Source organism: Macrobrachium rosenbergii, chromosome 18 (genome assembly GCF_040412425.1).
Source record: "Macrobrachium rosenbergii isolate ZJJX-2024 chromosome 18, ASM4041242v1, whole genome shotgun sequence".
In the NCBI taxonomy this organism is placed as follows: Eukaryota; Metazoa; Arthropoda; class Malacostraca; order Decapoda; family Palaemonidae; genus Macrobrachium; species Macrobrachium rosenbergii.
Window position 1 is genome coordinate 466,370 of NC_089758.1, and position 23,153 is coordinate 489,522.

At 33.9% G+C, this 23,153-nt stretch overlaps 1 protein-coding gene and 1 pseudogene across 4 annotated transcripts in view; both read left to right on the forward strand.

Annotated features, from left to right (window-relative positions):
• Grp170 (Grp170 co-chaperone) overlaps nucleotides 1–23,153 on the forward strand; it is a 309,324-nt gene that overhangs the window by 188,653 nt on the left and 97,518 nt on the right. For all 4 annotated transcript variants that reach the window (XM_067120035.1, XM_067120037.1, XM_067120034.1 and 1 more), the window contains exons 12-13: nucleotides 14,352–14,604; nucleotides 19,439–19,604. In XM_067120035.1, coding sequence (XP_066976136.1) covers nucleotides 14,352–14,604; nucleotides 19,439–19,604 — 419 coding nt within the window. The remainder of the gene's footprint in view (nucleotides 1–14,351; nucleotides 14,605–19,438; nucleotides 19,605–23,153) is intronic.
• Nucleotides 3,075–6,970, forward strand: LOC136848004 (uncharacterized; annotated as a pseudogene).

Sequence of the window (23,153 nt, forward strand, 5' to 3'; positions counted from 1 at the left end):
TGTAAGGCCCAATATAAAACAGTGCGAAAATTACAACAAGGTGACTAAAAAAATTGAGATTTTCAGCCGTTACCGTGTGCGGAGGTAAGGAAAAAGATTTTTTCAAAAATTCACCATAAATCGAAATATTGTACTAGAGACTTCCTGTTTGTTGCAAAATGAAGGTAAATGATTGAATGTTACTAGAATGTAAGAGTTTTAGCTTACAATTGCATTTTTCAACCATTTCGGTCGAGTCAAAGTTGACCAAAGGTTGAAAGTTTGGCAGTTATCATGATTTATATGAAAATATATCTAAACTGATAAAAGCAACAACCATGAGTTATTTTGTGTCGTATTCTACATGAAATTGCGCACATTTTCATATTATGTAACGGCTAATATAAAACGGTGCAAACATTACAACAAAGTGACGAAAGAATTTCTGAGATTTTCGGTAGTTACCGCGAGCGGACATGAGGAATAAGTGTTTTTCAAAAATTCACCATAAATCGAGATATGTGCTAGAGACTTCCAGTTTGTTGCAAAATGAAGGTAAATGATTGAATATTACTAGAATGTAAGAGTTTTAGCTTACAATTGCGTTTTTTACCTGAGTCAAAGTTGACCGAAGGTTGAAATTTTGGCGTGATATGAAAATATTTCCAAACTGATAAAATCTACAACCATGGGTTGTTTTTTGTTGTATTCTACATGAAATTGGCACATTTTCATATATAAAACATGCTAATATAAAACGGTGCAAATAGTGTGAGATTTTCATAAGGAAAAAAAAATTCACCATAAATCAAAATATTGTGCTAGACACTTCCAATTTGTTGCAAAATGAAGGTAAATGATTGAATATTACTAGAATGTAAAAGTTTTAGCTTACAATTGCATTTTTCTACCATTTCAGTCGAAGTCAAAGTTGACCGAAGGTTGAAATTTTGGCACTTATCTGATTTATCTGAAAAGATTTCCAAACTGATAAAATCTATATCCATGGGTTGTTTTTTGTTGTATTCTACATGAAATTGTGCATATTTTTGTATATAAAACTTTATGTAACTGTGCAAAAATTACGACAAAGTGACAAAAGAATTTCTGAGATGTTCGGCCGAGTTACTGCGCGGACGTAAGGAAAAAGTTTATTCAAAAATTCACCATAAATCGAAATATTGTGCTAGAGACTTCCAATTTGTTGCAAAATGAAGGTAAATGATTGAATATTACTAGAATGTAAGAGTTTTAGCTTACAATTGTGTTTTGTGCTAGAGACTGAAGGTTGAAATTTTGTCACTTATCGTGATTTATATGAAAATATTTCAAAACCTTTAAAAGCTACAACTGTGAGTTACTTTTTGTTGTATTTTACATGAAATTGCGCACATTTTCATATATAAAATTTTATGTGACTACTAATATAAAACAGTGCAAAAATTACGACAAAGTGACAAAAGAATTTCTGAGATGCATCGCTGATGCTCTGTAGTGCGAGAAGAAAGAAATTGGCACATGCGCTGCTGGGTAACGCTTGTAAACAAAACAACAGCGTGATCCGTGAACTCCCAGCATCCCTCAAGTCGCGTGATTTACAATCTTTCGCAAACTAGGCCTGTAACTATTTTTCCATGAATATTTAAAAAAACTTTTTGTAGTCGACGTACCGTATGTCCACTCGGCACCCGACAGACAATTTTAGTCGACGTACGATACATCCAGTCGGCGTTTAAGGGTTAAAGTTACTGTAATTTAATTTAAAAGTTAACTTAATTCATTACCCTTGAAAAATGAAATAAATGGTTGACAGAGAGAGAGAGAGAGAGAGAGAACCTTTGACCTGCTAATTTGACCTGCTAATCAGCAACACTCTCCCTTCTTGTCATGTTAAATAGACATGTCTGACAGCTTTGCCTTCGAGCTTCAAACAAAAGATGAGGAAAAGATGATTGTTTAAAATACGTATCACATACGAATTTTGTAAGTACAGTTATTATTATTATTATTATTATTATTATTATTATTATTATTTGAAAATTACTTATTATTAAGTAAAAAATTATTCATCATACAAAACAATTAAACATATGCATGTACCATAAAATTCTCTCGTCTCAGTAAGAGAGAGAGAGAGAGAGAGGAATTATTACTTCTATTATTTAATGATATTTAATTTACACAGAAAAGCGTGAGAACTTATAAGGTACATAACAAAAATTAAACACAAACACTTTTGCAGGGCTTCTCAGTATTCACAAATGTTTGCGTGTCTGTGAAAAACTCATGTATGACAATTAGTTAGGTTCCAATGAAAAGTTCATGTGTCTGTAAACTCGCAACTTGAATCGCGCAAGTTCAGGGCATTATTGTATGTATGTATATATATATATATATATATATATATATATATATATATATATATATATATATATATATATATATATATATATATATATATTATATATATATATATATTATATATATATATATATATATATATATATATATATATTATATATATATATATATATATATATATATATATATATATATATATATATATATATATATATATATATATATATATATATATATATATATATATATATATATATATATATATATATATATATATATATATATATATATATATATATATATATATATATATATATATATATATATATATATATATATATATATATATTATATATATATATATATTATATATATATATATATATATATATATATATATATATATATATATATATATATATATATATATATATATGATATTTTCAATATATATATAATATATATATATATATATATATATATATATATATATATATATATATATATATATATTGTATGATTTTCAATCTGAAGTATATTAAGACAGAATACTTCTAAGCAATGAATGTGGTGAGACTATGCAGAGCTTTAGTGCTTTCAAAATTAACTCATGGGTGTGAAGTGTATGCCACAGCAAATTCTAATAGCCTTAAAATGCTTAATTCAATCCATAATGGAGGAATAAGATTAGCTACAAGATGTACAAGAGTATTTAAATCATCTCTAATTGAGAGCATGCTTATAGATGCTGGTGAGATACCTCTGGAACTACATTACCAATGGCTGCTGGTTTGGAGCTGGTACAAATTTCAGAGGTTCTGTAAGTCCTTAACAAGAATTTGTATTAGAAATGAGAGGCATTGGCAATTCTACGAAAATCACCCCAAGCAACCCCTAACCATTTGCTTTTAGAGTAAAACATATAAAACCATGAATTAAACATCTCTAAGATAGAGATTTTACCAGCTAGGTATTTGGTTATTTCCCAGAACCTTCCAGAGGTAAAATGGTGTACATATTTTAATTGTACAAAGGCAGGAATGTCCCAGGAGGCAGTGCATTCAATATTTTTAGATCATTCCCCCCAACATAACTCTGTAGAAATTTTCACGTATGGCTCAAAGTCAGATGCTGGCGTCGGTTTTGGACTGGCCTTCCCTGATATAGAAAGAAGCGGGAGATTATCATCTGTTGTATCTGTTTTTGCAGCAGAACTGTATGCAGTTTTAAAGGCCTTAAAGGAAATTTGAACTCAGAATGGAGATAGTTTTACTCTATGTTGTGACTTGAGAGGTGTTCTTCAGTCATTGGGATCTATTAACTCATTAAACCCTCTGATTTTAGAGCTATTGGAATGGCTGCTTTTAGTGAAAAGAATAGGTACAGTAAATTTTTGCTGGGTACCTTCCCATGTTGGGATTCTTGGGGAGGAGAAAGCTGATCAACTTGCTAAGTTGGCAGTCACCTCCTCAGAAACCAGAAGATACCTAATGCCATATCGGGATGTATATCCTCTAGTAAGTCTGAAAATTAAAATCTTTGGCAGTCCCTATGGGAAAATATTGTAATGAATAAAAAAATGTGCAGTATTACGCCATCAGCATCCTCTTGGTCATATCCCTGTATGCCAAGGAGGCAAGAAACTATGTTGTGCAGGTTAAGGATTGGACATACAAGACTTACTCATGGTTTCTTGATGTCTTGTGAAAATCCTCCATTTTGCAATGACTGTATTGTGCCCTTGACTGCAAGACATTTGTTGGTCGAGTGGCCCCTCGTTGAGGATTGTAATTTATATATCTTTGTGAGGGAGGTGGGCCTCCTCAACAAATTTTAAATTATATACAATATGTATATATAGTAAACATTTATATGAATTTACTGATATTAAATATATATATTTTTAGATATTTACTATAGGAAATGCCTTTTAAATTTATTGATTTATCTTTTTAGTTACCTATTAAATTCTAGTATGGCATCAATAACCTACTATCGTTTCCAGAGGCCGTGTAATAGTGTTTTTCCCAAATATCTAACAAACCGCTTATGAATTTCCATGAAACTACAGCAATGAATGTTTCAAACAGTGGCCTAATTTTTGGTGGTACAATGAATTGACAGATGTGCTTAATTGCCGTTTACTCTTAGAAAAAGAGGAACTTCTTCCTCCTTCAGAGCGTTTCAAGAAGTGGTACTTAATCACGTAACTGTGACGCAGAGGTTCCCCAACCCTCCTTCGGTGTTTACACCTATGGCTATCCTAGTACTCCCCCCCCCTTCCTTCTTGCCTTCTTTCCTTCATTCCCATTGTTATTAGGCTACCGAGTAAATCCCTGTTAGGAAAGACTGTGTACTGCACATATAAAATGAGCCGGAAGAGCAATAAAATGTTTTATGGTGGTAGATAATGATTAGATGGTTAACACAAATTATCGAACATAATAGAAGAGGTTTAAAACAGGGGTGTGGAATCGCACTGAAATATTCTACTCGGACTCCTACAAATTTTAGATTTGAGACTAAAAAAATAAAATAAAATAAAATAAAATAAAATAAAAACATTAGTAGAAATAGAAAACAATTTTTTTCCTTGAGAGAGTTTTATATTTGGAATGATGTTATTGGGGCAAGACTGGAGCAGGATTCAGAAATAATTTCACCGACTTCGACTCCTACCTCAGAGCCCTTTTAGTACATCCAAGGTAATCATCGGCAGCAGTTGTAGTAGTAGCTCTGAACTATTTCATATAGATTCGACTTTAGTCATGGCAAATATGTTGCTTTGTCCTCGCCATTGCAAAACTACAATTGCGCTGAAACTCTTCACCATTTCCAACAGAGAGAAAGAAAGAAACCGCCTGAAAATTAGTATAAATCGGTAAGAAAAGTATGACTTTAATAAGTACATGATATATTGCAATATACTGCTATATATATATATATATATATATATATATATATATATATATATATATATATATATATATATATATATATATATATATATATATATATATATATATATATATATATATATATATATATATATATATTTGTGTATTTAAATGTATTTATTTTTTTCCTACAGGCCATGTGAAAGAGTTGCTGATGCTATGGGGATGACTCGAACGCTGTCCAGTGTTGGTGAGCCGTGGAAAGAATCCTCGTCCACCTGAAACACCACCGGCATCATCAAACACGTCGCCTCTGGTCTTTGACAACTTCACCGTTGGTTCCATTAGGAGACATGTGCACAGCATGTTTGCTGCTAAGCGATTTTTCACTATTGCCACTTTAGCGGAAGAACTTAAAATGCTAAATATCATTCCTGAAGAAACATCTGAGAAGGCAGTATGGCGAATCCTCCATAACATGGGTTTCAGTACAAAACATCCCAGGAAAATGTACCTAAGGAAAGAAACTTTGGACGTCGTTTGTCACGAGTTGATGCTCTACGATCCCTCCAGCAACATCGTGGTGAAGGAAGAGAAGTAGTGTATGTCGATGAGACGTGGTTTACGACGAGAATGCAACATAGCAAGGAGTGGGTGGACACCTCTCAATCTGTCACCAGTGCCACCTACAGCCGGCAGGTGCCACCAGGAGAAGGAGAGAGGTTTGTGGTGGTAGCAGGTGGTACAGCTAAAGGTTTTGTAGAAAATTCATTTTTATGCTTCCCTGCGAAAAATAAAACCGGCGACTACCATGCAGAAATGAATTCAGAGATATTTATTCGGTGGCTAACATCACAGCTCCTGCCCTCGCTTGAGGAGCCTTCGCTGCTGGTGCTAGACAACGCCCCATACCATAGCCAATTGACAGGAGATAGCCGATGCCCAACAACAGCTACAAAAAAGGAGGATTTGGTTAACTGGCTCAGGTCTCGAAAAATACAGTATCCAGCTCACGCAACACGCCCTCAGCTTCTAAAGATATGCAGGGGCAACCGGCCGGAACCAGTCTACATTGTGGATAATATAATCCGTGAATGGGGCCATGAAGTGGTTCGCTTGCCCCCTGCCCATCCTGAGCTCAACGCCATCGAGCAGGTGTGGGGCTGTATGAAACGACAGGTGCGCTCCTCGTTGCAGCGGTTTACCCGTGCAGATCTCTTTGCCAGGCTTGAAGAGGCCAGGCTTGCTGTAACAGGGGAGACGTGGGCTGGCGCTGTCAGGAGATCAAGATATTTTGAAGATGATTACTGGCTTTCAGATAATATTCAGGACAGTATAGATCCTGTCATCATCAACATTGATAGTGACGAGGAAAACGATCTTTTCCTTGAGAGTGATGATGAGTAAAATGTATAAGTGTCCATTTCTTGTTTTTTTTTTCATCCCTCATATATCTATGCTTTCCAGCAATTGGTGATAACATTATTTTGGAAAAGCAAAGCTAATGAATACTTTGATACGAGTATATCAGCTTGGCATGTAGACAATGTCAATGGATTTCTCAAAGTAAGGTTGATTGGTTCATTAATTGAAGTCTGGTATAATTCCAGTGACAAAGTCGCAATGATATTTGTCACATACCTTTTAAGTAACAAAAATAGGTACTGGTACTTATAACGTAAATAAATATATAAAACTATGGGTTGAAATATAATAAATCTTATGTATGTATGAACACACACACACACATATATATATATATTATATATATATATATATATATATATATATATATATATATATATATATATATATATATATATATATATATATATATATATATATATATATATATATATATATATATATATATATATATATATATATATATATATATATATATGATTTCAAAATTTATCAAATGGCCGATGTCAATGCCCTTATATGAAACATCTTTTAGAAGTCTACCTTCTAAGGAATTCAAGCTACTCTCTCTGGTGAAATTGATATGATAAATTATATCAAACAATGCTCTCTGTCATTTTCTTCCTGGCAATTGATGTATCGAGTAACCTGTGTTGTATGGAAGAATGAGTCCTACGGCTTAACCTAAAGAAAACTATATTTCTATTGCTTTACCAACACTCGCTTGAAGTGCGAAGTGTAGGGTTAGCATGGCTTCTTTCGTCTCCTGTCATAAGTCTCATTCTTGATCTTCAATGTAAGTGAGTGGGTAAGATATAAAAGGTTGGTCTTGTGTTTAGGTAAAGTCTAAAGTCACGAATCACATTACCGGGTATGCTGAACTTTTACTGACAAAGAATTTCGTATTGCTTGGGGTAGGTCATATGACAATTATCTATGGAGTTAAACAGGCGTTTAACAATTCGGGGGATGGGAGGTACAGGGGAAGAAACGTTATACCAACGTCACTGAGGGACGTCATCACTTTTGCGAATGTGTGGGTGGCTAAGACTGGCTTTAGCCTCATTTTCTTAAGTAAAAAAGTTAATGAAACGTAATTGGCAATGCACAGTATTTCCCAAAATTAAGCCATTGTATGAAGCGCTCCCTGCTTTGATATCATGGAAATCCATCAGTTATTTTAGGAGTTATTTAAAACAAACACTATTACACGGCCTCTGGAAACGTTAGTAGGTGTTGTGATACCAATGTTAGCAGTCATAAATCAATCAACCAATCAATCAGTCAACACAACTCCCCCTTACATGATTGAAACAATTTCAATCTAGTTTATAGGTGCCAGACTATTATCTGTAGATCTTCATGAAGGAAAGTTCTCCATCTTTGTCTTTCAGTGGGTCTTTTACATTTACCGTGTCACAAGTCCTCTTATATGTGTAAGTGTGCATTAAGGAAGATCATCTGTTTGTGTCCAAACTGTCTATCAGTGTTTCTGTTAAGTTTACCACATCATCATAACCCTTTACAGTTGAAAGATTTTTGTTAAACTTATTGCAGTTTAAAGGGAGACCATTATGCATAGCTGTACATAAAGTGAGATGCTGTAGTCTTAATTCTTCATTGTGTTTGTCATGCTTATCTTACCACTTTAACTCCTGTTGTACTATTGTATGGATTTCAGTCACATTTAATACAGTGATAAACCATTGTGCATAAATGGGCATGAGGGGTGAGCATCAGCCAGTCCGGGCACCCTGTCCATCAGAGTTTGTCATGCTTACCTTGTCACTGCAGCTCATTCCCTGTTGGAAGGCTCTCTTGTCAAATGTGTTATAAAGGCAGTCCATAATGCATAGATACTAGTCAAATATGGCACCAAGGCAGATGACCTTTCTGTCCATTTATCAGTCTCACACTCACCTTATCACAACTTCTCTTACATGACCAAAAGGATTTAATTTAAACTCGGAACAAACTTAGATATAATAAGGCAGAGGGAAACTTGGTAGATCGAATGATTTGCATGCATAGATGCAAAAGTTGGAAGGTTGTACATTTGGCTGCTCATCTGTCGATTCATTAATATGTTTGTCTGTCACCTTGTTGTAGGAATGCATACGGAGTTGAAGGCACTCCATTCCAACTTGATACCAAGGTATACCAGTATACAGTGCATAATGTGCTTGATGAGAGATTGTCTGTTAGCCTACATCAGCATACGTGTCATACTTTCTATGTCACCAGAACTCTTGGTATATTAAAGGGATTTCAGTCAAACTTAGCATATAAAGGCAGCCTATTATATGTAGTTGCGCATGGAGAAGTTGTTAGTCTTAACACATCAATGTCAAGGCCATGCTCATTGTAATTCCTACGTAGTTCAAGTTAGGGTGCAAAGGCAGATCTTCATGTATAGATATGCATAATTGGAGTTTGACTGTCTACTTGTATGTTTTCATTGTCTCCAGTTTTAGCCTTGACCAAACCTACCTTTTGAGCTATAAGAGTAGACTTTAAATATATGCTATGCATATCCACTAATTAAGCCCTTTCAGGTACCACTAAGGTTATTGACCTTCACCATAATATTCATACTAAAGATGATAAGTAAAAAGCCCCAATAATGTAAATGAGAGACTGTATTTTTCTAAAATACAAAAAGGATAAAACAGGTGAGCTATCGACCATTTGCACAACAGTCCTCTTCAGCCAACTGAATAAAAATGCTTGTTTATCGTAAAAAGACAGATTGAAAAAAATTTTTGTGACAATCCAGGAAAACATCGAACAATCTTTCGGCGTGAATATAGCAGTTATGTAACGGCTGTTTCCCTGTATCTGTGAGCCAACTGGTGTGATCTTCTTAACGGCTGTCGCTCAGTCGTACAGTGCTCATTACTATTGACTAAGTGATTCATGGGTGATGAACGACTTTCAGCATCGGTGCCTGTTGTCTCTGCGACAACTGCCGCTTCGACAACCTGTGCGGGGAGAGATGAGGGAGACACGGCATCTGGGGCCTCGAAAAACTGCTTGAAATTTAAAATTTATGAAATGACAGACTAGCCTGTCTGTATGTCTGTCCTGTGTAAATTTCCTTTCATGGGTGTCCTCGTTTTTCACAATCCAAACACAAAGAGGTTTGAATTCTCAGTTTATTGAAGGCCGACTAATACAGATTTATATGTTCATTTTTATTCCTATCATAGCATTCAGATAAAGAAAATATCATTGTTAACATGGCTGTCAGGGCTCTTAAAGTTTGTAACCCACAATATTTAGATGATGAAATTGCCCTTATTCGAAATATTTTTAGCAAGTTGAGTTACCCTGCCCATTTTAAGGCTAAGAAAAAGCTTTACAACCCTTCACTCAAGCAGATTGATCACAGCAAGAGGTTCATAACACTTCCATATCATGAGAAATTAAAATCAACAGCCCAGTTAATCAATAGCATAGGTAATGTTAAAGTAACTTTCACATATGAAAATTCAATCAAATCCAAATTCAATAAGAATGATAGCCATAGAATTGGTAGTGATATTATCAACAAGAGAGACATAGGAGTATATTCTATAAAATGCAAGCTCTGTAATTTATTTTATTTTGGGGAGACAGTTAGGGGGAAGGACATAGACTACAAGAACATAAAAAAGTGGTTAGGGACTTTGCTCAAAACATCGCTATTACTAACATTGTTGGGAGCATATAGTAAATCCCCTGTATTCGCGGGGGGTACCATACCCCCCCTGTGAATAGCTACAATCTGCAAATACTTAAAACCCCTCTAAAAACACTTAGAACTGCCTATTTTAATAGTTCAAACTAATAGTTTTATCACAAAAAGTGCATTCAGTCATGAAAATATGAAAATACAGTAATAAGCGATTAATTCTCGGTGTGTATATACATTCCACAGAGAAATCCGCAAATAGTAAGTCCATGAATTGTGAGACTGCAAATATTGGGAGTTTACTGTAATCATGTCATGGATTGGGAGGTAGCTAAAACTATACACAGAAGTAGTCAAGTAGGCCATAGAAGAGTAGTGGAGGAGATTTGATAAATATTTGCAACACATGAGATGGCAATGAACCCTTTACACAGGAGGACAGACATACAGACAGGCTAGTCTGTCATTCCATAGATTAAATTCCAAGCAGTTTCTCAAGAACCCTGATACTGAGTCTCCCCCTCATCTCTCCCTGCACAGGTTGTCGAAGTGGCAGTTGTCACAGAAACAACAGGCACCGATGCTGAAAGTCATTCACCACCCATAAATCACTTAGTCACTAGTAATGAGCACTGTACGATCGAGCGATAGCTGTTCAGAAGTTCACAACGGTTGGCTCACAGATACAGGGAAACAGCCGTTACATAACTGCTATATTGACTCCGAAAGTTTGTTCGATGCTTTCCTGGACTGTCATAAAAAATTCTTTTCAATTTGTCTTTTTAAGATAAGTCTTTTGATTCAGCTGGCTGAAGAGGACCGTTGTGCAAATGGTCAAAAGCTCCCATTTTATCCTTTTTGTATTATAGGAAAATACAGTCTCTCATTTACATTATTGTGGCTTTTTACTCATTTCTGATCACAATATAGTGATGCACCACAGATTCATACTAAAAGTAGATGCCACACTTTAATAGTCTGTGAGATAAAGGGTCCTGCCTCAACCCCCTCCAACCAATTGAAAGATTATATTATTCTAATAAATATTGATATAAATTTCAAGATTATGGATGTTGACCTTGAATGAACTGGGACTTACTATGCATTCTGTATGGTTGTAGAAATTATAGATGGGCTTGGTTGTAAGAAAAAAGTAGAAAAGAACTATAAAACCATATGAAAGGTACTGTGATAAGTATCTGTATGATCTGAAAGGATAAAGCAGTACAAGTACTGTAGTATCAAAATTGTTTAATAGACTATTATGACGAAGTGAAGTCACAAATTCACTATTGCCTGGAAAACAAAAAAATTCATATTTATCAGTCTTCAATTTGCCCATATAAAAATGTAGTTGAACAGATCGCTATAAATTGCATCCTGTTAAAAAATCTTACAGGCCCAAGTATTTTGACATGGTTTGGTCTGTCAGAGTAGTTTATTTATGGAAATTTTATATGGGACATAATAAGATATATGGATTTTATATCTTTTCATGATGAGATTAATAAGAAATCTGTAATGAAATATCTTCAGTGAAATAAAACATTATATGTTTGGTTTCAGTTGAAAAATAAAATCAAATGTACTGTGAAATAACATTTGATATTAGGTATGCAATTGTGTTATGTTATGTTAGTGACAACATGTTTTCCATTAAATGTCAGACATGTTCTGATAGTCAGTATAGCTATGATTTTTTTTTAGATTTAGTTTTTCTTGCTTTAATAATTTTTTTCAATGGTAAATTGCAAGACTTTCACAAGGTGCTTCACGATCCATCTCTTCCTGTATTGGAAAAAAAGTGAATGCTCACTGAAGTTGGTTGAAAGTGATAGTCTGTTTCCTTTTTATATAAGCCAGAAACATTCCAATGATGGAAATTGTCCGACCATCCATCTCAAGTAGACAGGTTCCATTGTCATAACAGCTGAATGTGGTGTATGGGTCGACCATTTGGCAGCATGAGCGTCCAGATTGTTCCAGCATGGGGTGGGTTGATTGCAGAAACTAAGATGGGCCAATGAAACTTATTGCAGTTGATTGTTTTCCTATTAGTAATCTTGCAATATCAGAATGTGCCGCAATGAATATTTTCAGAATTTCCAAACAGGCTTTAGAAGAGCTTTGACAATAAGTCATAACAGGTCTCTGTATGCAGGCTACTCATGTTTTATGGAAATCTTTGATATGAAGGCCACACATGTTTATGGACATCTTGGGTATGAGGGCCACTCATGCTATGTGGAAAACCCAAGATTTACTTCATGGACCTTATAGTAATGATAAGGGTATGTCATTTTACCTGTGCAAACAAGAAAATGATAGAAGAGAAGATGACTGAGTCTGATGGCAGTAGATGAGGAAAAGGCCTTCCAGCTTATATACTCTGATAGCATTTCTGTAAAGTTGTCTGAAGTGCAGCTTTTGCAATTTGATCATTAGGAAACATTCTGTTCTCTTGCATCTAAACAGAAGTATGGCTTTGCCTATATTCAAAGTCCAGATAGCAACACTTGTTTTTTTCATACTGTGCCCCCAGCTTGGATGTCAGGATTCTATTTGGCACTGGCACTACTATCAACAATAATTTGCTGGATATCACCAAACTTGCATGAATTCATGCATTCTTGTTTTGAGGCTTCATTAGACATAAATTTATGGATTCAAGTTGTGAGGCTTCATTAGGTTGTCATGTTTTCCCTAGATATGATACCACTAGTGCATAGATGTGCTTGGAGATAAATTCCCTATATCCGTCTCAGATTTCATTAAGGTGCTTTTTCTCAGAGAAAATTTGGTTTGGAGTCGTTATGGGAATGCTTTTCATTTTTAGAATTACTGACAGAGGCAAATATGTAATTTAATGCAAAACATTTCTGAGTGAGCCTGCTGTGAAAGACCCCCTTTCCACTGTGTTCATTCTCTCATGAGCTGTAATCTTCACAGATCTCGCTCTTGAGCCTGGTTTTCTCTCCAACACAAGAAGCAATGTGATAGATTCTAGTCTCATGCTTTGTTATTTCGTCTTTTCTTCTGATCACACTTACAACCTGAATTGGTGCATGTTTATAGATTCTTTATGTTTTATGCATCCATAACTTGATCTTCTTGCTTTCATGTATGTTTCTGGCATTTTATGGACAGATGAGTGAGATTTGCTTTATTATGTAAAATACATTTTATATTTTGAATTTTAGCCATCAGTATCCTTTTGATGATGTGGTAACAATTAGATAAATCAGTAAATCAGTAAGACATTCCACTAGTTCCAAATCTGTATATGGGTCATTCTTAAATGTAACAAATGCCTGTCCTATTGTTTACTTAACTACATATTTTTAGAATATATATTACTGCAAACCCACCACCCTTTCACCCTTTCATTTTAGCCATTTGGCAGTGAGACGGGGATTGAAGTGTATAAAATTTACAAGTGCAGACTGGCCCATCTTATTAGCCATCTTGACGTATGCTTGTCTGGGCTTATGGCCAACAAAATTCGTAAAAATGGGATTTAGAAAAATTATTTTATATTCTGCTTTTCATTACAAATCAGTGCATAAGTAAAACTGAACCAGTATCTGTTTACTGAAAAGATGAATAAATTAGATTTAATATAGTAGGAAATATAATACAAAAATTTAAAACATATATGTAGTTGCCATCACAGTCCATTCTAACATTTGTTGTTGTGGAAGACTGGGTTTCTGCTTGGTGACTATATATAAATTATAATAATTTAGTTTAATGTCTAACTCTCACAAAAGGGATGGTGCACTGCCTTCATTGCCAGAGATCAAATCATTGAAGGAATTGTACTCAGATTGTATCAGTTTTGTTTGGCAGCAAATTTCAGGGTATTTTATCACACTTTTCCTAACCATATTTAATATTGAGGTTGTAAACCCTAGGGAAACCCAATTAAATTTGTGGACCTGAAAGAGTTGATCTTGAGTTTCTAAGAAAGATTGTTTCTTGAATTTTGTGCCTCTTCAATATTATCGTGAATTTCAGGATCAGAAGATGAAAAGGAGAACAAAAAGAACAAGACAGAAGAGAGTGACGAAAAACCTCAAGGAGATGCGAATGAAAAAGAAGAGAAGGAAGCAACTCAAGAAGAACGGAAAGTAGAAGAGAAAGTGAAGGAGGAAAGTGAAAAAGAGCTGAAGCCAAAGTTAGTAATGGTCAAAGAGGACTTGAACTTCACAGTGAAGTACTTGGATGTACTCAATTTGAGTCCAGAAAATCTCAAGCTCTCCAAAAAGAAGTAAGCTACAATTTCCACTTATTTGTTGGATGTGCCAGACCTTTAAAGCTTGTTTTCAGATCCAGTGTTTTTAACATTTGCTTGTCAGTGCGGTATTTTACTTGTAATTAATAGAAAACTAATCCTCATATGGATATTTACTATAGAATATATTTGGCTTATTACAGGATAATGATGATATCCAGAGTGGCCCAAGATATATGTGGTAATTATTAAGTTGAAGCGAAAGTTAGACTGGAAATTTAAGAGGGAGAATGAGTAAAATTTGGTTATAAATATGATTGTGTTTGTTAAGGGGAGCGCTGTCTTATGGAGTCACCTCTACAAAGTAAGTGCTTATAGCCACCTTATGAATGAAGGGATTTTCTTCAAATTTTTACCACTTATTCTTCAACTACTAGTGAAAATTGTCACAGAGGGAATTTAGAAATTTGACTTCCAAGTTAATTTTTTTATTAGAAAAATTTTTTTAAATTTAAAAAAAAATATACAAAAAAAAAAGTTTCACTCAAAAATTAATTTCCTGAGTAAAAATTATTATATATAGTTACATTACACTATGTAAAAGTTTCATGTAATTGGTTCAGTCTTGGAATTATAAGCATTTGTTTTGAAAAAACTAAGTTTTTAGAAAATGACAAAAAAAAAAAAATTATGGTTATTTTGTAATAACTATGAAACTATGACAGTTAGAAGGCTGATTTTTGCACAAAAACTATTTTGTCATTTAAGAAATATGCCCTGAAATTTACAGTATAATCAAATGAATAGAAATGTGCGCTCTCTTGATTTATATGTTACCAAAAATTTGCATTAAATATATATATATATATATATATATATATATATATATGCATATATATATATATATATATATATATATATATACACATGTATATATATATATATATATATATATGCATATATACATATAAATATACATATATATATATATATATATATACATTACACTATGTGTGTGTGTGTGTGTGTGTGTGTGTGTGTGTGTGTGTGTGTGTGTGTTTGAGTGAAGATAAAAAGGCCCATAAAACACCATTTGAATGTTGCAACCATATGTTATGAGCACCTCCTCCTGTGCCCCTGTTCACTGGTAAAATATGGACACGAGTATATTATACAAAGCATACGTAGGTGTGGCAGTTTATATACTCTTGTGACACATCTTCTGTCCATTTTTTACCAGTGAACAGGGACACAGAAGGAAGTGCTTGAAATATATGGTTGCAACGTTCAAATAGTGTTTTATGGGCTTTTTTATCTTCATGTTTTACTGTTATATTACAGTAAAGTCATTGATATATATATATATATATATATATATATATATATATATATATATATATATATATATATATATATATTATATATATATATATATATATATATATATATATATATATATATATATATATATATATATATATATATATATATATATATATATATATATATATAATATATATATATATATATAATATATAATATATATATATATATATATATAATATATATATATATATATATATATATATATATATATATATATATATATATATATAATATATATATATATTTTAATGTACTGTTGGTACTGTTGGTATTTTAATTTTAGGATGGAAGATGTTTAAGAATTTGTAGAGATGTTTATAAAAAAGTTTCAACTGAAAGCAATTGTCAGTGAAATATTGGTGGAGATAGGTTATTTCACTGTGAAAAAGATTCCAATCAATTCCAAATTTTTTAAAAATTGTAAAAACCGCCCTCTGATGGATGGCTATGCTGTGCAGCCTCAAGAAAATGTTGATAACACCACCGACGTTTGGACTAACCAGGCAAGTTTTTGTTGAGTGGGGGAGGCCTCGAGAAGTTTCCTGGTGGGGCGGGGCATTTCCTGAAGGCTAGGCGACATCAGAGAGGAGGGCCAGCAAGGCTGGGTAGAGGAAGGCTCAGAGCTGTTGTTTCGAAGGTGGATGGAGCTGGGGAGCAGTTTCTATGGCTGGGGGGGGGTTGGGATGCAGTGTTGGGTGGGTGAGTTGGGATAGGTGGCCTGACTTGATGGAGCTTGTTTAGTTTCATGTTTTTGTTATGATATAGTCATTCACATTTTGTTGAAGGATATGTATAGTACAGAGAGAGAGAGAGAGAGAAACAGCTGGGATCTAATATCAACAGTGATAAAATTTCTCTTTGTACTGTTATGATATGTGTGGTAATCTTACTGAATATCAACTAAACTTGTAGTGAAATTTGGGTACATTAAATTGAGCAAAACAAAATAAAAAAAGGGGGGCAACACGTACATATGAAATTGGCATTTTAAATATTTTTCAGTGATTAGAGATGAAATATCAATAGTAGTTAAATATTCTCTTGTGTACTGTTAACTTCTTGGGGGTATAGTTTTGTATTTTTATATTTTTGATACAGTATTTCATATTTTATTAAAGGATTTGTACGAGAGAGAGAGAGATAGAGATATCTTTACATTGGGAAACAAACGAATTGGGAAACAGCCGTTTTGAGGGATTTTACTTTAACGTAAAGCATGTTAGTTTACCTTTATGTATCTGTTTTACATTTATGAAAAAATGAAAATAATTCCATCAGTACATTCGTTTCTTTTAACAACTAAAAAATTATTTCCCTAATTCTTTTGTTAGTTCTGAGAATGGTGGGATGATGGTTTTTTTATGCATATGATGATAATATATCAGTATATTAATACAGTATAAATGGATTCTTTAAGTAAAATAACAGTTTCATTACTATTACTTTTATCTTAAATACAACTGTAATAGCCTATTTGGCTTGAGCAAATGGGTGCTGAGAGGGAAACACCTGGGCTAGCCAAGGTGAATAGTTCACACATAGTCTACTCATTTTCATCTCATGTATGGTAATACAGGCAGTCCCTGGTTTACGACAGGGGTTCCGTTTTTTACGCCGTGTCATAAACCGAAAATCGTCATAAACAGAAAAATCGTCGAAAATCGTCAAAAATCCTAAGAAAACCTTACTTTTAATGCTTAGAGTGTATTGAAAACGATGTAAACTGCATTTTTATTGAGTTTTTCATAAAAAAAGCCTCCAAATTTTGATTATTCTGCTGTTTTGGAGCCATATTTCTTCTGTCGGGTTGGCGTACGACGCGTCGTAACCCCGGAACATGTTTCGTAAACCGGGAAATAATTTCTGATGAATATATTTGAAAAGCGTCGTAAACCGGACCTGTCATAAACCGGGGACTGCCTGTACAATTTGGTAACAACTGATAAGGACGTTGCTGTATAAAAATACATTATTGGTCACAAAACCATGGTAGGCTGTGATAAACTCAGGTAGGCTATACATTTACTAGGGAGAGAAGAAATATGGGTTGCATTTTTTTTTTTCTTTTTTTTTTTTTTTCAAAGTATTTTATGCAGTATATTTTGTTACAAATTTGGGGAAAAAAGGTAGATAATAGCCTTTTGCATAAAGTTTTTTCAATTTAAAGTTTGATGGTTGTTGTTTATAAACATACTAGTGTTTACAGTTATGTGGTAATGACAAGGTTAGGTGAAGAAGGTTAGAGAGTTTCCCTTGAACCTCCCCAGAATTTTTCACTCACCATCATTTGGATTTCACCATTATCTGACGGACCCTTGGCACTATTTAATTCAGATAATTGAAGATAACGCTAATCAAGTGGATGCGCACACCAGCTGAAATAAAGCCAGGAACTCTTAAATGTTGCCACCTTATTTTTATGTAAGTTTTTTGTTTTTCAAATTTTGCTGGTCAAAAGTGGGATGTGTCTTCAAGGTTGAAACATCTTCGATGCTGGGAAATACAGAAATTAAGGTTTCATTATGCACCTGAGTCAGATAAAATATGATGTACAGAGCAAGAGTGTGTTTCTTTGCTTTATTGGTCTGTAGGATGGAGGTAAAGTATTTAATTTTCAAAGATTCTAGGTGAATGAGCTTCCTTTTTAGTTACCGTATATGTAAATATACTGTATAGCTCTTGAAAATGGTCTTCTTCATCAAGTTAAGCATAATTTTTAGTTTCTATTTTGAGTTTAGTGTACCAAGTTAAATGCTGATACTTGATAGTTTTAAGACCTTGTAGAGTTTGATCTTAAATACCTTGTGCTGGTGAGATTTCAAGAAGTGTTATTTGGAAGAATTTTTTGCCTGTAATGCATGCAGTTCTGCATCATAAGCATAATGCTTTTTCATCAAAATATTTTGTAAATTTCAGAAAAGCTAGGCATATCTGTTTCTCCAAATAGAAAGAAAAGTGTGACTCATAATCTGTAACATCCAAATTTTAAAATTGTTTTACAGAACTCCAGTTATGATTTCTGACAATAAAGAGAAAACTGTATTGTAAAACCTTTATTAATACTTTCAAACTTGGTGTGGTTGCTGTGTAACCTCCCAGGTTGGTAAGCTTGGTTATTTTGAAAGGAGAAATTCAGTAGTTGTTATTGTGAATAATTTTATGACTTGAAACTTTAGTTTTGAAAACTTTTTGTTTTTTCCCCAATAATTTTCCATTTTCCTTTCATTTGTAACTGATGTTGTTTTGGTTCTTATTTATGTACCTTATGTTTTGTCCTGCAGCTGCATTAAACTATCAAGAAAGTGGACATATTTATTTAATAGACTGAGCTTTAGGAGACAGCAGTGTTAATTTCATATACTTTTGTCAGAAATTGGCATTCAACCACTGCTTTATTACAAAATAAATTTTTTGGTTTTAACATTGTAAATTATTAATTGTCACAGCCAGCAAGAAAGAATTGTAATGCTGCAATTTGTTACAGGCTGACAGATATAAATGCTGCTGAAAGAGCAAGGATTGAAAAGGCTGCTGCTCGTAACACCTTAGAGAGTTACATTCTGGATGCCCAGGAGAAGCTGTGGCAAGAGGAGTTTGAAAAGGCTTCAACAGAAGAGCAGCGTGCTGTTGTTCGAGAATTATGTACGCAAGTAAGTACTGTATTCATTTTTATTGTAAGGTGCATTCAGTTGTTGAAAAGTCAGATTATGTGTACATTTATTAAACCAGATTATACAAAAACTGTTTTCATATTGTTAAAAGTTAGTTTTGATTGTAAAGTCCAAAGACTAGACAAGGCTATGTTGGTAAAATTTCCATTTTGTATTTTCAGTCAATGTTTAAATCAAGGAAGTGGAGATTATAGTTGATGAAATTAAAGTTAAAGATGTAAGTTATGATTATTAGGTGAAGTAAATGAGCTGTATCTTCATTTACTCATCCAAGCTTCATTAGTAAGTTTCAGTGTACTGGATTTAAATATCTCAGAACTAGACACTTAGTGATGACAATAGCCCACATTAATTATGAAAATTCCCAAGAATTATATACACAATTACCATTAAAAGAGTTTATATTTTTGGGAGCTTTCCAAATGAAGTTAACCTTGATAAAGTTGGACTTCATGAAAATGGTGCAGTAACCAAAACTAGGGCTGTAAAAAGGCCCAAAGGCTAAACGTGTAAGTGTCCAGAGATATGCAATCCAAATAAATAATTTATGATAGCAAGCACAATATGGTTAATCACACAAGATGACATATGTTTTATTTTGTCATGGAAATCATCCAAGATGCAAACACATACAAACTTTCTGCAATTAAAAAATTATTTCTATTGGAAATAAGAAGTAAAATGGTAGTGACATTGTATGGAAGTTTCAAAGTTGTAAAAAATCATGTGCACATTCTTTGTTTTGTCCGCAGCACTCGTGTATTTTCTAACAGGGTCACTAACTTCATAACTTTGTTTTCAGTGCTATCAAGGATTAGCCATTTGAAGAAATTTTGTTCTTGATTAAAAGCAAAAATATAATAACAAGGGCAAGGGGCATAGGCAAGGCCAAGCCTACAGTCTTGTCATCCAAATAGTAACTACTGTAGCCTTATAAAAATCAACTAACATTGTTTTTGAAGATGAGTGCTATAAGTATAGCCAATGCCTACAGTCTGTGTCATCCAAATAGTAATATACTATATATATATATAAAAATCAACTAACATTGTTTTTGAAGATGATATATATATAATATATATATATATATATATATATGTATATATATATATATATATATATATATATATATATATATATATATATATATATATATATATACAGTATACATACATACAAAGGCTGGAGCAGACACTGAGATAGTAGACATAATGGAGCCAAGGAAAGGCATTCTGTTTTCTATCCATTTATTCAGAAGCTGATGTTTCATATCGCTTGATACATTTTCCAGGCTGAAATAGTGATTAAAATAAACAGTATATGTTTATTTGTGTATAAAAGATAAGAGATAACCACATTACATACTTATTTACACCAATTTTTGCCTTGACGACTGGAGAGGCTGACTTGTCTCCGAAGTTTTGAGCTCAATGCTTTATTTCTGTGTCCTTCAGCAGATCATGGATGTGTTGGGGAGTTGGGGGGGAGATATTGCACTAAGGGGAGGAACAAATTCTTTTCCCTCTCTCTCTCTCTCTCTCTCTCTCTCTCTCTCTCTCTCTCTCTCTCTCTCTCTCTCTCTCACTTCTGTTTGCTCGAGTCCCGTTTTCTTTGCGTGAGGGTAGACTTCCGTTCTCTTTATTTGAGGGTGGACTGAGTGTTTATATGTTTGCCCTTGAAGACTCAATGTTCATCTTGACCAACTTTGAGGTCAGCTGTGCGCTCGGCCCACCTGTTTTTTACCCATGGGGTTTTGACTTAATCGTGGGGTGTGGGAATTTTTCAGGGAGAATTGTTTTTTCCTTGTGTTTTTTCTTCTAAGGGGTTTCCTTCCGCATGACTTTAGAAATTTTGTATTGGTGATTAGCCAAGAGTGAGTTAACATATTCATTTATGAAGAGGAATACTGCGAAATGGCTAAAAAGAATAGTGATCAGAGATTCCTTAGGTCAGCCTATGGTTGTGTAGGGTGCGGAGATTCAGTCCGCAGTTTGAAGGGTTTTGTTGAAATTCAAAAGAGCCAGAGGTCGATGGTTGGGTTGAGTTCTTGGGCCCATGGGTTCGTTGTTTTAATTGTAATATGCAGGGACACATTAAGAGGTTTTGCCGTGTTAAATATTGTAACGGTTTTAGGAGTTGTGGTCATCCTTGGTGGTCTTGTCTGCCTCTGAGACAGTATAATGGTAGGCCCACATTTCAGAATTTTGGTAGCTTAGGTAAGAAAGTTCCTCAAGGGGGTTTTTCAAGGGGATATAGTGATCGGCGCATATTGTCGAAAGACCGATCAGTTGTAAAGGAAAACTGGATGGGGGTTTCTTGTGATATAGGACTTTCAGGGACACCTTCAGAGGTGAAGCCGTAGGTAAAAGGGTCTGTGCATGGGGTCAATGTAAGTATATTGATTTATACAGGCACTTCTGTTAATTTGATGTATTATGAGTTGTTCCGATCAATGTTTTCCGATTTTTCTTTGAGACCTGCTAAAGAGACGGGAAGTCTCTAGCACAATATTTCGATTTATGGTGAATTTTTGAAAAAAACTTGTTTTTACGTTCACGAGTTACGAATTCATGCATCATTTTGTGATAATATTTTCTCTGTGTTGCTTTGATCATTTTACTATTTGTTATATATCAAAATCATCGCAATTTAGTGTACAATACAACGAAAAAAAAATAACTCATTTAGCTTGAACCGATTTGCTCACAGCATGATTTGTATACAATTATATATGAAATGTTTTTTTCGCACTGTCATATATTCCAATATTTATACAGTAAACCCCCGTATTCGTGTTCTCATGGTTCGCGGGTTTCTCTGTGGAACATATCTAGCCATTTTTCGCGGAAAATTCGCTCATTCGCGGTATTTTTCACTGAGAGATACTAATTACTGTATTTTCATATCATTTTCATGAATAAATGCACTTTTTGTGATAAAACTATTAAAATACTCAGGTATAAGCATTTTTACAGGGTTTTTCTTGGTTTAAGCTATCAAAATGGGCAGTTCTAAGTGTTTTTAGAGGGGTTTTAAGTATTCGCGGATTTTAGCTATTCACGGGGGCGTGTGGTACGCATCCCCAGCGAATACGGGGGGTTCACTGTATATGATAATATTTTTTTTTCATTTCTGATGGTTGCATACTAAACTTCAGGCAATGACAGAAAAAGGAGCCAAAAATGAACTCTTAATCTTAAAAACTAAGCGTGCTGTGATTTTTTTCAAAAACTTTTTTTCCTCTTCTGCGCTAACTCCCGAATGGCGCCGGCGTACGACAGACACTTTTGTAAATAGAGGCTCGGCGTTTAAGGGTTAATGATTATGTAACATAAAAATAAGAATTACTGTATAAATAATGGCAAAATATATAGAATGAAGAACCTGAAAATGAGAAGTTGAAGCAAATCAAACCTGGTGTTAGAAAATGAGTTCATCATACCAAAGAGAGAGACATGCACAAGTAATTCTGACACTTCTCCGAATAGGCCGTACTCGTGTGACACATGGACGTTTAATGAACAGCCC